This window comes from Nilaparvata lugens, chromosome 7, assembly GCF_014356525.2.
Source record: "Nilaparvata lugens isolate BPH chromosome 7, ASM1435652v1, whole genome shotgun sequence".
In the NCBI taxonomy this organism is placed as follows: Eukaryota; Metazoa; Arthropoda; class Insecta; order Hemiptera; family Delphacidae; genus Nilaparvata; species Nilaparvata lugens.
Genome location: NC_052510.1, coordinates 52110861 through 52127195, shown reverse-complemented (window position 1 = coordinate 52127195; position 16335 = coordinate 52110861). Strand labels below are relative to the sequence as shown.

Genomic DNA, 16335 nt, shown 5'->3' with positions numbered 1-16335 from the left:
TCTGTAATATTATTGAGAAAAATGGCGGATAATCACTAAAAACCATGTTTTTTACGGTTTTCTCGGAAACGGCTTTAACGATTTTCTTCAAATTTATACCATGGATAGCTATTTATTAGCCCTATCAACTGACATGAGTATCATTTCTGGGAAAATTTCAGGAGCTCCGTAATATTATTGAGAAAAATGGCGGATAATCACTAAAAAAACATGTGTTTCACGATTTTCTCAAAAATGACTTGACCGATTTTTTTCAAATTCATATCCTGTATAGTTATTTATCAGCTCTATTAACTGGAATGAGATCTCCTTTCTGAGAAACTAATGGGGGGTCCACCCCATCCTTGAGAAATGGACTTTGTAGCCTCCATCTCGTTCATGAGGTAGGTAGGTAGAGCAGTTCATAAAAAGAACACATAGTCGAGATATTTCATCTGTAGAACAGCTGTTTTGACGACTTTTAAAAAAAATATCGAATTTCACAATTTACACAAAGGAAAAAGTACTCTGAAAACAACTATACACATATACAGAAGTCTGATCGTAGTTTCAAATATGTTGCCGCCAATCGTCATTGTGTTATTCCCCTAAATCATTCTCGTTTAAGAATGAGGCTTGTAGTTCAATGAGCAAGGAAAAGTTGTGTGAGTGTACCACACCAGATTTTTATAAACTGCTCTACCTACCTACCTTATGCACTAGAAGGTGGTTACAACGTCCATTTCTCAAGGATGGGGTGGACCCCCCATTAGTTTTCCAGGGAAAAGACTCATGCCAGTTGATAGAGCTGATAAATAACTATACAGGGTATGAATTTGAAAAAAAAGGTCAAGTAATTTTTGAGAAAATCGTGAAAAACATGGTTTTTTTAGTAATTATCTGCCATTTTTCTCAAGAATATTACGGAGCTCCTGCAATTTTCCCAAAAATGAGACTCATGTCAGTTGATAGGGCTTATGAATAGCAATCTATGGTATAAATTTGAAGAAAATCGTTGAAGCCGTTTTCGAGAAAATCGTGAAAAACATGGTTTTTTTAGTCATTATCCGCCATTTTTCTCAAGAATATTACAGAGATCCTGGAATTTTCCCAGAAATGAGACTCATGTCAGTTGATAGGGCTTATAAATATCCATGGTATAAATTTGAAGAAAATCGTTAGAGCCGTTTTCGAGAAAAACGTGAAAAACATGGTTTTTTTAGTAATTATCCGCCATTTTTCCCGCCATCTTGAATGGAATTTTATTGAATTTCTTATTGTCAGATCCTTATGGTATAAGGACCTTAAGTTTAAAATTTCAAGTCAATCGGTTAATTAGGAATGGAGTTATCGTGTTCACAGACATCCACACATACACACACACACACCACACACACACACACACACACCACACACACACACACCACACACACACACACAGACCAACACCCAAAAATCATGTTTTTGGACTCAGGGGACCTTGAAACGTATAGAAATTAAGAAATTGGGGTACCTTAATTTTTTTTTGGAAAGCAATACTTTCCTTACCTATGGTAATAGGGCAACAAAAGTAAAATGTATGTTCTACAGGTATTGATTTTGGCTTGTATTTATCCAACTTGATAGATATTATAATTATGTGAAGTTTACAGAAATTTTATGAGTTTTCTCATTCTGTATTATTCTTTTCCCACAGGAATTTGATTGGTGTCGAGACGTCCAAAATTTGAAATATTCTCCATTTTGTATTTCTATACAAACAAGGTAAAAAACCTTATTATATTTTAACTGTAATAGTATGAATAAAATGAATTACGATTTGAAATAGCGGCGTAGCGAAATTGTGTGAAACTGCAATTTTCATTTTTATTTCCAATTTTACCACAGATCTATAATATGTGAAATTTGATCGCTGATATTCTATTCCAGAATATTTATTTATTTATACAATTTATACATTGATAGATACAATATCATTCTCAACTATGAATGATTGGGAAAGGAACAACAGGCTTAAAGCCCAAAAATTGATAAGAATAAAATATTGATCTAGAAGTATCAGGATCTGTAGTGTTGAAATGTAACCTTCTTGATGAATTTAAATAATGGGATTCATCAAATAATGAGTTATATCAACATAATTGTGAGAAAAAACATATTTCACTAACAATCTGTAGTTAAAATTATAGATTTTCAAAAGTAGCAATTTTACATTATCTGGCAACGCCGCTATGTGATCGGCTGAAGGCTTAAGGTGCTTACAGATATATGCGCCGCGAAAATAAGCAATTCACTTTTAATCAGCCGACTATATCTGTATTTGTACAGAAACGGTAAGATACAGATATAAAAAGCTTGGAATCAGCTGATTAAAAGTGAATTGCTCATGTTCGCGGCGCGTAAATCTGTACGCACCTTTAAGTGTCAAAGTTGTTGTCATGTCTAAACTAGACTGTTGAAAAAGTTCAGCATTCATGGTTCTTGAGACAAGTCTAAACTTCCAAAATCAGCATGATATAATATAAAATCCTGTTTTGTAATATTGAATCCTTTTTTAGTAAGTTCTGATTCATTTTTGACTGACTTATTTTTGAACGATTTGATAATTTATTTTCTGAAGCAAACTAACTTATTCAAATGGTAATGTTTTGTTAATGAACATCACCTGTTTATTTATAAAATATCAAGTAACTATTCTATATTATACTCTTCAACTAAAAATACAAGTTTTACTTTCCTTGACCTATTATCATAGGTAAGGAAAGTATTGCTTTCCGAAAAAAATTAAGGTACCCCTATTTCCAAATTTCTGTACGTTTCAAGGCCCCTGAGTCCAGAAAAGTGGTTTTTGGGTATTGGTCTGTGTGTGTGTGTGTGTGTGTGTGTGTGTGTGTGTATGAGTGTATGTGCGTCTGTGTACACGATATCTCATCTCCCAATTAACGTAATAACTTGAAATTTGGAACTTAAGGTCCTTACACGATGAGGATCCGACACGAACAATTTCGATCAAATGCAATACAAGATGGCGGCTAAAATGGCGAAAATGTTGTCAAAAACAGGGTTTTTCACGATTTTCTCAAAAACGGCTCCAACGATTTTGATCAAATTTATACCTAATATAGTCATTGATAAGCTCTATCAACTGCCACAAGTCCCATATCTGTAAAAATTTCAGGAGCTCCACTCCATCTAAGCAAAGTTCGACTTTAGATTCCCAATTATGAGGCTTCAGATACAATTTAAACAAAAAAAAAATGAGTGGAGAAGATTGACCATGAAAATCTGTACAATTAATGTTCAGTAACATTTTCACCTTACATTGAAAATAAGCTCGGAATTCGAGAAAATGTGATTATCCAATCGCAAACTGTTGATTCTATTAAATCATTCACTATGAAGAGATAGCAGCTAGACCTCGTGTGTATCCAGCGTTATTGTCCTGTCACCAGCTGGCTCAGATCTTGGAATAGTAGACTCATATGCGCGTGAACACTAGCGTCAGGTGATCAATTTTCATAACGGCAAGGAAAGTTGAGTGCGCCACACCAGATTTTTTCATGTATCATCGGAGTTAAAATAATATCTTAATAACCAAAGCAGTTCAAACTTTCCACTGGGGTTTCATCTCATTCATTGATTTTACATAAATTCCAACCAATTCAAGATGTAAGAGTTCGTCCACACACTTTTTGTATGATGACTTGGAAATAGCTGAAAATTTGAAATTTTCTTTTTCATCTTGATTGTAGTATACCGTAGTAATAATAGCGTCACACATTTAACTCTAGAACGGACGGGCTGGGCTAAGTCTGTGAGACCCAAACATTTTCATTTTCAAGTGCAATTGAAGTAATTGTCCTCCTAGCAAGGTGACTCTTGGTGTAACGTCCTGAAAAAGCCTTTAAAGTGACTTATTGTTTTAGTTTTTCTAAATGATCGCTCCAGTCTGCTGTCAAACATGTTTCAAGTTGCTTGTGGGTCCATTAGATCCAACCCAACCCTTCCGTTCATGTAACGTTTTTATCATGACATGTAAATTAGTGGAGATATCAATTATTATTCGGTAAACTATCTAGAAGTTAATTATATGATTGATTTTTGAACCTGATTTCAGTTTTTCTAAAATAAACATAATAATAGGCTATTCTTACAATATTGTTTTAATTTTGATGTCAGAACCAGTCCGTCCGTCGATGTATATTTTTCTCGTGCGTCCGTTCTGAATAAAACAGGGTAGTGATAATAGCGTCACTTATTCAAGAGAGATTTTGAATAAAGTGACTGCATGTTGACTGGTTGCTGTTCAACTTGACTGTATGTTATAATAATGACTTACTTTTTCAGAATGGCCGAAACAGCGATCAAATTGAACAAGTTCAGTCGCAATAAGAGATGTACCCTGTGCAAAGGCAGAGAGGCCGATGAAATCACCTATGGCTCCGTCTACAGACTGGGCAAAGTCGAGGTGCACTACTTCTGCCTGCTCCTGTCATCGTGTGTTGCTCAGAAGGGAGAAGATGAGGAGGGAATTCTTGGCTTCCTCCAAGATGATATCCTAAAAGCTGCAAATTTATTGTCGAAAGTGCAATGTACATTCTGTAATGGCGCTGGGGCCAACGTAAGATGTCAGACCGCAAGGTGTAAAGTTGTGTTTCATTACCCATGTGGCGTCAAAAACAATTGTTCTCATAAGTTTTTGGGCCAGTTCCCATCGTATTGTCCTAAGCACCGCGTAACACAGAAAATACCAAAACAGGTGTTCGATATTATAAAAGGTGTTCAATTGGAGTGTGTTGTCTGCTTGGACAATGTTGAGCTCAACGATAACACCATCTGGGCACCATGTTGTAAAAAGAACGCATTTTTTCACAAACGATGTCTACAGGGACTTGCTTTCAGCTTTGGAAGCTACGCTTTGAAATGTCCGTTGTGCAACAATCAACAAAAGTTTTCAAAGGCTCTAGTGGATAATGGAATTTTTATTCCAGAACAAGATGCGTCTTGGGAAACAGAACCGCGAGCCTTTAGAGAACTGTTGGAACGCTATTCTCGTTGCGATGCGGTGAAATGTGTCTGCCGGAGGGGACGTGATTTCACCGACAACAATATAAACTCGATGTGGCAAATACTGCTGTGCTCCCTGTGCGGTTCGCAGGGTATCCACAGGAAGTGCCTTATGTCTAGGACAAAATCTAGATGGGAGTGTGATACATGCCAGAGCGCAGAAAGGACAGAGGACAGACCACCCCAAGTGGCCACCCCGATTACAGCCCCAGACCCGGACCTAGCTGATGATGCCAGCACAGACTCTAATATCGAAGTTATAGACTGTGATGGTTATGAACCTGCCTCAGTGACACCCTGCCTTGAACAAAGAATTCCTGAAGTTCCTGAGAATACCTCAACTTTCATAACTCCCGATAGGCATCACCAACAAAGCAATTTGAATGAACAAAGAATTCCTGAAGTTCCTGAGAATACCTCAACTTTCATAATTCCCGATAGGCATCACCAACAAAGCAATTTGAATGATGACAATGACTCCAACAATGAAGATAGTGACTATCAAATTATTTCTATCGAAAGAAGAAACAATGAAGATCGTGACTGTCAAAATATTTCTATTGAAAGAAGAAGTTTGAAGAGGAAAAGATCAAGTGATGAAAGTTTTCATTCAGAGAAAGTCTTTGCTTCAAATTTTAATGTAGCCAAGGTAGAAGAGCAAGCTTCTAGTAGTTCACAATCGGAAGATTCAATTATTAAAGATTTGAAGGAGATGAAACCTTTTGAATCGTGCCCTATAATAATTGACGATTCAGATGATGAAGGTGCCAACATAATCAGCATTGACTCTGATGACGATGATGATGATGTGATTGAAGTCACCGATAATTTTACTCCGATCTCACTGACAGAAGTGATGAGAAACAGTGAAAACAACAATAGTCCTAGAGTGGTTGGTAAAATAGGTTCTTCACTGGTGACGTTCATCCCCAGTCCAGCCAAAACATCAACACCAACATCAGAATCAGCATCAACATCAGCATCAACATCAACATCACTCAACACATATTAATCAGATCAGGTGACTGTTCCGTTCCTCATGTCTATGTTTGTATTTGATCAATAAATGATGTCCAGTGAGCTTCATTTCAATGTGTGTTTGCTATTTCAATTAGAAAACTACTCTATCAGTAACCCACCAATGGGCTTTTGGTTACAATCCTCGGTTATGTCACATGAAACAGCTACTTTACGCTCTGTTCGCAATATACATTCTTACACTAAAAATGAAAAATGTACACTTGATGTTAGCAAAAAAATTTTTTATATGAAAAATGTACACTTGATGTTGGAAAAACTTTTTAGTTTTTTATTTTGTCATTTTAAACCCTTTGTTGAGTTTTTTTGTGTAGTTGAAAAGTTGATATTGTGGTAATTATTCATATTGAATGAAAAAGACTAAGAAATTATCAAAAAACCACTGATTTATTGATAATTAGAAAGACCGGTTTCGGTTATTACACCATTGTCAATCTCTGATAAACTATTAGAGATTATCAGAGATTGACAATGGTGTAATAACCGAAACCGGTCTTTCTAATTATCAATAAATCAGTGGTTTTTTGAAAATTTCTTAGTCTTTTTCATTCAACCTTTGTTGAGTACCTCAAGTTTTTAAATCAATATGTCTATTATGTTTCTCTGCTTCTGTTTTATTATGCTTCTTTGTATTTATTATGTTTTTCTGTTTATTGCGTTGTGAAGTACATTAGGACTGTATTGATTGTAATTATAACGAAGTATGTAATTTCACCTTGCAACTGTGTTTGTTCTCAATTTAAAAAAGAATTATAAGAATATTCTTTTGTTGATACTAATTCTAAACTAAAAACTTAGATATCAAAAATTGAATTTTTTATTTTTCTGCCATTTAAATCAGTTTCAAAACAATCAGTAAGTAGGCCTACTTATGACTGTTGTAAAAATGTATTTTAAGTAATTTTACTAGGCTTCTCTGCTTATGAGTATCTCTGTTTATGAGTATCCTATAGTCTTGATAGATTGTCAGTAATTAATTTTTAATTAAAATATTTTAATACTACCTAAGAGATATTTTACAAAACAAAATCAAATTAATATCAAATTTCCTCTATAGTAGGCTACCGAGTGGAGACACTTCCATAAATTGTTAATTATAATAGTTCATTGAAAACTTATTTTATGCACACTTTCAGACGATTGCACGAAAACCATTAAGATCTAAATAATTACCCCTGAGCAGTAGTGGCTGAATTTTCTTCAATCAGTAATATTAATTAAATTTGTAATCTTCACTAGCAGTGTTGAACAGTATTTTGAATGTTCAACGAAATTCAATTAAATAACAATATTTTATAACTTTTCTCATCTAAACTCGTCTAAGATGAAGTTTTTGATAATTACCTGAATAACTGACGTGACGTTCTTTTTTTCTTACGGTTAGGGGAAGAGAATTAAATATTTTTCTAAAAATGTATTTTATGCGGCTCCGGAATGTTCTAATCTCTTTTATCTGATGGAAATTTAAATTATTGAAATTAATCTTAGAATTTGGAATTCATTGCTTTGCTTATAACTAAGAGTGTCACACTTGTAATATTCCAATCTCTTTATTTATTCATTAGAGCATTCATTTCGTAATACAAAATGTTGAAAAATATATAAAGTTCATACATTTATTTGATGCACACATACAGTAACGCTCACTGACATATTGATTGATGATAATCTGAAAAACACCATTGAAATGAATTGTTAAGGCTTATTACAAATAGGTTTGCTATTTTTATAGTATAAATTATTTTGTTATTTCATAGCTAGTAGCCTAGACCTAACATTTTTTCAGACTATGTTATTCATCTAATATGTGAGAGAAATAGTTCAGGTTTCATCTGAATTTTTCTCCCAACTATTTAAATGATAAAATTGTAGTAAATTTTATAAATTGAATGATTTGCAGTTTCTATTACCAAAAATGGTAAATGAAATATTCTTCTGAACTGTAATCACAAGTTTTTTTTATAAATATGAGCATTTTACACACGTGCATAACATAAAAATATTAATTTATAGTTCGAAATGCAATGGTATAGCTGTAGTAATACCTCTTTTGGACTTTTGAATTGATAAGTTAATAATCGTTGAAACTTTCTTTAGTTTATAATTTTAAACTGATAACTAAGAAAACAATTTTGCTACATGCAACTTGATTTTGCAACTCAAGCAAGTTTTTACTGCACACTGAATTTAGTGGAGTATCTATTCACTCAAGTATTGCATGTGTACTCTATTATAAAAGGAGAGGAGAGACTGAAAAACTATAAGTTCGTAAGAACAAACAATATCTAAAATGAGCTGAAGTATTTCTAGTACTCCATTCTGGTGAAACTCTGTGCAACTTATTTATTAAGCTATATTAATAGCTTTTTTAATTGCTCGTATCTTTGGTACGATTATCTTGTGAACGAAAACTTATTGTTTTCAAGTAACTTATTGTTTGAAATCACATAGCCAAGTAATAATCTGAAAATAGTTCTTAATTCTTGAATTGATAAAGTCAATGATTATTGAGTACGTATTATGAAGAAACACTTTATTTGAATCCATTCACGTTACGAAAAATTATTTTTATATATTATATTAATGTATAAAAGTTTCACTATTCATCTTAAGTAGCTACTTGGCTACTATCAATTTCAGATGAAAGCACTGTGATTTTTAACAGAATTCAATATCTTATCGAGTTAGTCTTGATTTTATAAAGTGAGTCTGTTAAGAAATTTATCGAAGTTGTATTATTATTTAAAATAGTTGTAGATTATTGTAATAATATAACTTATTGTTTTTTATGTACGTTGAATACTATCATTATCCTAAGACTATTAAAATCTACTATTCTGATAATTATCATCGCTTATTATCTATCACAATTTCCAGCACCTTCTCTATCACAATCAAAAGCAAATAAATTTTTACCTAATTCTAGCTTCATGGGCACAATTTTATGATCACTTCTTTAAAATGTTAAAAATTTGAAGGCATCTTAAAAATGATTTTTGTCTTGAAAATATCAAAAAGTCCATATATTACAAAAGTGATTTTTGGTCTTATAAGTCTCATAAAGTTCGATTTTTTTATAAACCTTAGCACTTTGTATCTAGAAAATATTCAGATGAATCTCAATTTTGTCATCACTCCTATGAATAAAAGATGAAGGTTGTTACAAAAGTCCGCGTCCATGGTAATGCATAAGCAACGGTTCAATCATGCTCAAATATGTTGCATCTCTGTACATGAAATTATGTGGACTTTCCTCCGCACCGGAACTGAACTGTTCTTCAGTTGTGTCGTCATAATTGATGATTTGTTGGCGATTTATGACAGCGCCCGGCAGAAAGCAAGCGGCCACAATAAACCCAAAAGTCTCGAACCGGTCTAGCTCAGCTTGAATATGCGCCCGACCAAGCGGTGTGATGGTGCTAGGTAGTTTGCTGTTCAAGGTGACTCGGTAAGTTTCGGTGAGATGACCGATGTCTGATCGGTCACTCAAACTTGTCACGAAAAATAGCTGGAGGTCCATGGCAGGAGAAACGAATCTCGTGAACTGGAAATCTACTAACTTCAAATCTAAAATTTTGCCATCGCCGTCGTGTTTGAACAGAATATTATTGGTCCAAAAGTCACCATGATTCAAAACCTTCAACCATTTACAGTCCCTCCTCATCTCTTCCATGAAACGAGACCACATATCCGCTCCTAAGGTATCATGAAACAAATCTGCATACTTCTTTAAATGAGGATATTTTCTTAATTCAATCATAAACATGTTGAATCTGTTGACAATAAAATCTCTTTCAGTTGGGGTTTCGTTGTGGAATTGTGATTCCTTTGAAACTTCCTCCAAGATTTCAGAATTCTTTTCTCGCAAAAAAATAGAAGTAGAATGAAACTCGGCAAGAATTTTGACGGCGGCTTCCGCATGATAGCGATCCAATCGCAAAATTCTGTCCTTCATCTTGTATCCATCCAAAGATAGATCCTCAAGCATGAGCATATCCTTCCTTGTAACTTTGAAACTTTCTGGGGCCAAGTTTCTCCCCAAATGTAATTTCACCAAAGGTAAATAATCTGTGTACATTTTGATTTCCTTCTCTAGCATTCCGTTTTCATTCACAAATGTTTCCAAATAACCCACGGGCAGTAGTTTGACTATCACAGTTTCTGGCAGCTTTTCAACCGGATTGCTGGCGTAATTGATTCTGATTCTGTAAAGTCTGCTGAGGTAGTTTTCGCCTCTACCCAAAGCAGGCTTCACTTCTATTTCCGTGACTGATGAGTTGAGAGCTTCTGTCAATAGTTCGGCATTCACAAACTCTGGAATTGACTCCATGACTGAATTTTCTGTAAATTAAGAGATATTATTACTATTTACTAGTGAAAGACCATTTTTTTAATCTGAAAATAAACATCAGGATGTAGATGTAACATGTAAGCATTGCAAACACCGGTTCAGACGAGGGACGATGAGCAGAACAATATCTAAAACTTCGTTTAAATGTGTTTAAAATTTTCCCACATCGAATTGCGCAAGGCTCTAGATTTAGAAACATCAAAGAAATTATTACACAAATATTCTACATATTCTAGTTTGAATTGAAGCACTGTATTGTTTCTGAAATAACTTTTGATGCAGTAGGCTATAATATTATAATAATCCATGAATAACTATGATTATTATAGTACCTAGGCTACCTTTAATAATTCATAAACTATTTTCCTCTCCAACTGCAACCTAATTAATTCCTATTTATAAAATAACATAATAGTACCCTTTTTTATTGAAAAGTTTTAAATATAAAATAAATTAAAACAACTAGTTTCTATGTTTACATCATCTTCAGGTTTGAAATTAATTGTAGTGATTATTTGAAATTAATTCTTTTTTATATTTTGAATTATAAATCCCGTTATTATATTTCCCAAATAACTTATAACATTGGTGATTTATTATTAAGATACCTATAGCTTACATTAATGATTTATGAATTCTTTCCCTCCACAAAGGCATCCTTACTAATTTTTATTATAATACTTTGAATTTTCTAATTTCATCCTATTCTGTTTCCCCATTTTACAATACTCAACAGTCTAAACTGATGTGCCAATGATTATGCCTATCATTTGAATAATTATTATTTTAAGCGTAAATTTTATCTCTACAATTTTTTTCTAATCATTAGATTGATTCATTCAAGTATAGGCCTAATAAAAATAATATGCTGCATTGAGACATTTATTTTTCCAACTCTTAATAATAGAGCTCAATAATAATATTCAGTTTTTTCATGGAAATTCATCCATATTTTAATAAATGTTGCATTAAAATACCGTAAGCTAATTGAAAAAAATCAATTAGCCTATGGTCTTCATAACTAAAACTTGTTTTGAGGACTGTTAACTGACCATCATTTTAGAATACACTGATTGTAGTACACTTCCTTGACTCTGTATATTGATCACTTAACTCTGTAATAGGCTATACTGTAAATAATTGGATTGAATTTGAACTAAAATAAAAATATAGTTGCGTCTATGGATGATCATGTCAAGGCTGTAGGCAATTACGTCCACTTGTCAAGACTGAGTTGAAGTTGCATCTAGGAGATCACTATCCTAATTATTATAGTTTTTCAAAAGCACGTAACTTATGCGCTTGATATTTTCAAATCGCCTTAAAGCATGAATTTAATAATATAAGATGAGAGACTGTAGGGAGAACTCTCACATTTTGAAAATTATAAGTAATAAGAGTAAAAATTATATCCATCTAGCCAGGGGGCTCCGCCCTCTGGACCCCCGACTGGATCGTCCAAAAATGAGATTAGCGGGCTCGCTTCGATCGCCTGCATTTTACCCCCGACTGGATCGTCCAAAAATGAGATCAGCGGGCTCGCTTCGATCGCCTGCATTTTTCATTTGAGCATGCTTCATTCCATCAGAAAGTCAAAGTTTGCTTCCTCGCTCTATTCAATCACCGAATAATTTCAATATTTAGTGCAGGGTGGAAAACTTCGTTAGGATATTATGAGAATTATTGTACTCCAGTCTAGCCTTTAAAATTTTCCCACCTCAGCTAAACCTGTGTAATGAATTTTTGAATATATTTCCATCAATTATAGAAAGAGGTGAGAAAACGCTGGAAAAACGCAGATCTTGTGGCGTATCTTTTACGTTACTTCAAATTCCTTCTAGCACATTATTACATCCTAGCTGAGCTTCTGTAGTAAATTTGAACAATTTATTCTGTTCATTTGTTCTCGATAAAGCTGAGAAAGCCAAAAAAACGCAGATTTTGGGCGTATCTTTGGCTTTATTGCAAATTCCTTCTTACACAACATTATTACACCCTAGCTAAGTTCTGTACTGTACTAAATTTGAACAATAATTACTGTCCATTTGTTCTCGATAAATCTGAAAAAGCAAAATACGCTGGAAAATCGCTAATTTTGGGCGTATCTTTGACGTTATTGCAAATTCCTTCTAACCGACATTATTATACACCCTAGCTGAGCTTCTGTACTAAATTTGAACATTTTCTGTTCATTTTTTGTTCTCGATAAAGCTGAAAAAACTATGGAAAAACGCAGATTTTGGGCGTATCTTTGGAAATTTTTCCAAATCCATTCCTAATAGTGCGCCTCTAAAGGGCCAACTGAACATACCAACCAAATTTGAACGTTTTTGGTCCGGTGGATTTTTAGTTCTGCAAGTGAGTGAGTGAGTGAGTGCCATTTCGCTTTTATATATTATATAGATTATCATTTTGAAAATATGATTATAGGCCTAATAACTTATCACCTATAAGTTTTCCGTAGGTACTGAATCTAAAAATTAACAAATTCATGAGCCCTTAAGAAGTTGTGGCTGAAACTGCTATTATCTACAAGAAATGTGAATTGTAAACAGGAAAATACCGTTTATTAAAAACTTTTCCTGCTGCTGTTTACAATACAGTAATTATTAAATTTAATGGTAGCCTACAGTAGCTACTGCGGGAAACAAGGGTAAACAAATTAATGTCATTTCAATAAGTTTTGTTAATGAGTAGAATGTTGGTAGGTCTACTCATCAGAGTGATCTTCGAGAAAATATTATTGAACGTTTTGTTGTTGAATGAAGTTTTTAAAACAATGATCTTTTATAAATTACAGTAATGATTTGTTGCAAAGTGGCTCCAATTGGAATGTTGAATAATAATTGTTAGATATAGTAGGTAAGTATGTGATAGGTAGTTTATGAAAGATTTATTTTGATTCTACGTATTTGTAGAATGTTTCTGTACAATGAATGGATGTGAATTATTCATAGACTATCATCATCTCAACGGCTTCAAAAAACTCATAGTTACTGTAGCCTATGCGATTGGAACGGTTGCCTTGGGAGGCAATTTTAGGAGGCCTGCAAATTTATAAGGTAGGTACCATAGCCTCTTATTCAAGATTATTGCTATTAAAATAATTTTGTTGCAATTTTGTGGGTGCTATAAGTTACATTAATTTTTGGAAGTGTCTGGAGAAGCGTTTGTTCACCGAATGTTTTGTAAAATGCCACCTCAAAATCTTTGCTACAAAACAACAGTGTAAGAGTAAAAGTTGAGAAACTTGATTTGACATCTTTATTGAGTGGAAATAAGAATTCGGCGACTATTTTTAATATCTTTCTGAAGGAGAATGTGTTGCCAATTTTGAGTTTATTTGTTGAAAAAGTGTCCAAAACGAGTTTTGCTTATTTAAAATTCATCCCCCGCAAAGGTGAAATGTCAGAGTTTTGATGGTTCGATCCTTATCGAAATCGAAAAATTTTAGCTGATAGTTTTTTTTTCATCACAGTACAGTAACTTGGAATTAGCGAAACTCCTACTATGCTATAGTTTTATGGCAGTTGAGAGTTCTAGTAGAAACAGGTTTTTCTTTTAAATACTTCACATTGATAGCCTATACTTACCACTCCTTATATCCCTTAGTACTTTTATTTTATAAATATGATAGTGCTTTCCAAAAAACAGAAAATGATTCCGAGTGACGGTTAGCTAAGCTTAGATGAGTTTTCCATAAAACATTCAACTGCCGATATTCTGGAAAATAAGATAGAATAATGCTGGGTTACAACACTTGATGTATTAAAATATTTATTGAAATGAGTAGATAAAACAATATTTAATAAATATTTCCATTTATTACTTCTGATAATTTTAGTCTTTTGATTTTAACTTGAGTGTAGGAGAACATTATTTGATACTGGAGATTGAACAGTGTGTTATTCATATTATGTTCGTGATTAGTCGAATTAATTTTATTCTAATTCATTAATTAAGAATTTATTTTAAAAGAATTTTTTGTCGATCCTGGGTAAATTTTATATCGTGAATTAGGTACGGTACTTTCAATACCGCCGTACTATTTTGCTCTTAGCTATCATTATTTATTTTATTATGACAATACTTTTGTAGGATTAAGCCTATTGGAACAAAATTTGTTTTACAATTAATGCAGGAAAAAAAGAAATAGCTAGTGAAAAGTGTGAATAATAATAATAATAAGACTGAAAAATATATTCAATAGTAAATACAAATTTAAAAATCAAAATGTGATGAAAAATAAAATAAAAATGATAGCCTAGGTTTATACAAATAGGATGAGAAATACGGTAATGAAGAAAGGTAGGATACAAATAGGATGAAAAGAGAAGAGAAAAGAGTTCAATAAAGAGATGATAATATGATTCGATGACGTTCCTGGATCGTTTTTCGTTTTTCCACAATACCGTATAATTTAAATAAAGGAACTCTAGGAGGAAGGTCTACCGATAGACCTATTTATAAATGCAATCCACAATCCATAACTATAGAATTAATTTTATACAGTACCGTAACGATAATCGATATAAATAGACCTATCACTATAAATAACGCTAATAATGTTGATAATTAAAGAATTACTTGGTCTTGGAAAATTCTATTACAATTGTTTTAAAGTAAACAGTAGTCTACCTATGACAAACAGGCACCATTCTAAAAATTGGCGCAGTAGGTAAATAAATGCCCAGGGCGGAAACGTTTTATGGGCGCAAATTGAATGGAAGCTTTTCCATGATTTTTAGGCATTGTATAGGCTATTGTACACAAATAATTTTTCATGTCGGTTTTATATGTATTTTAGGGCGCTGAATTCGAATATAAAATTTGTTGACATGTCAGACACCCCTAAAACCCCAAATGTTGAGACTTTTTTCAATTTTTCCATTCTATTTCGAAAACCTCGGGTTTTTCGAGAAAAAGCATCCTCTAAAAATTAAAGACGATTAAATGTCAAATAAATTGAGTGGTCGCGCAGGGTTCTTGGATTCCTGGTTTTGGAGCTACAAATTTAAAAAAGGGGTATTTTTTAAGTTTTATGCACTTTTTGGGGGAACAAGCAAATTGTCTGTAAATTTTTCTCTAAAAATTAATTTCACTGTTATTCTCTGACCAATCTTAATAAATGAGGTATCCTTGAATTCTTGATGAAATTTGCTAACTTTTTTGTCTCTTGAAAATTTTCTGTTAAGTGAACGGTTTTCGTGAAATTTGCAATTAAAAAATTAAAAATGGCCGCCATTTTGAATATGAACATCAAAAATTTGTTATATTATTTTTTAAAGTTGAGTCTTTATAGCATACATATTCATGCCAAATTTCAGATCAATACAACATATTGTTCTTGAGATAAAAATTTCAAAGTGAAAAAAAAACAAAATGGCAGCTATAAGGATAACCGCTGAGTTTTGGACACTTCAAATACGTCATTTGTAGTCTCCTAACATCCAGGAACAATATCCTAAAATGTTCGACACTACTTCTATAACACTCTGTACAAAACATATATAGATATTATAGTGTTATCGAGTCAACGTGAATCGCTATCTATATTATCTATATCTATCTATATTATTCTGTGGTATAGCGATCTTCCGTTTCTCCTTCTCCTACTCTGTCTCTGTTGTGAACTGTCAAGTTCAAAAACTTTCAAACTTTGCTTTTGAGATGATTATTAGGCAGGGTAAAGGATAAGTTACTCACTTGTTAACTACAGGTAAATTGAAATTTAATCAAGTATGTTTCAGATAATTGTAAACATCAGGTAGGTAGATATTTAAAATTAGATTACTATTATTATTATTAACTAAAAAAAACTTTGAGGTTATGTTGTCCTTGAAGTTTTTAGAGTTCATAAACTTTGATGATCGATTTAAATTATATTTTAATTGAATGCT

General features: G+C 32.9%; 3 protein-coding genes across 15 annotated transcripts in view; 2 read left to right on the top strand and 1 right to left on the bottom strand.

Annotated features, from left to right (window-relative positions):
• LOC111046111 (G2/M phase-specific E3 ubiquitin-protein ligase) overlaps positions 1–6305 on the top strand; it is a 31922-nt gene extending 25617 nt beyond the window's left edge. For all 4 annotated transcript variants that reach the window (XM_022331604.2, XM_022331605.2, XM_039433067.1 and 1 more), the window contains 2 exons: positions 1676–1743; positions 4327–6305. In XM_022331604.2, the coding sequence (XP_022187296.2) occupies positions 4328–6058 (1731 nt within the window). In that variant the 5' untranslated portion in view covers positions 1676–1743; position 4327 and the 3' untranslated portion in view covers positions 6059–6305. The remainder of the gene's footprint in view (positions 1–1675; positions 1744–4326) is intronic.
• Positions 6306–7066: 761 nt separating this feature from the next.
• Positions 7067–16335, bottom strand: part of LOC111046104 — a 12724-nt gene continuing 3455 nt past the window's right edge. For 4 of the 7 annotated variants that reach the window (XM_039433084.1, XM_039433085.1, XM_039433086.1 and 1 more), the window contains exon 2: positions 7067–10425. In XM_039433084.1, coding sequence (XP_039289018.1) covers positions 9245–10414 — 1170 coding nt within the window. In that variant the 5' untranslated portion in view covers positions 10415–10425 and the 3' untranslated portion in view covers positions 7067–9244. Of the gene's footprint in view, positions 10426–14028; positions 14159–16335 lie in introns of all 7 variants that reach the window. The other 3 variants (XM_039433081.1, XM_039433082.1, XM_039433080.1) reach the window with 1 other exon arrangement.
• The window catches only part of LOC111046112, a 22799-nt gene continuing 22316 nt past the window's right edge, over positions 15853–16335 (top strand). For 2 of the 4 annotated variants that reach the window (XM_039433072.1, XM_039433077.1), the window contains exon 1: positions 16181–16202. The gene's annotated coding sequence lies outside the window, so the exon portion shown is untranslated. Of the gene's footprint in view, positions 16155–16180; positions 16203–16335 lie in introns of those variants that run through there. The other 2 variants (XM_039433071.1, XM_039433076.1) reach the window with 2 other exon arrangements.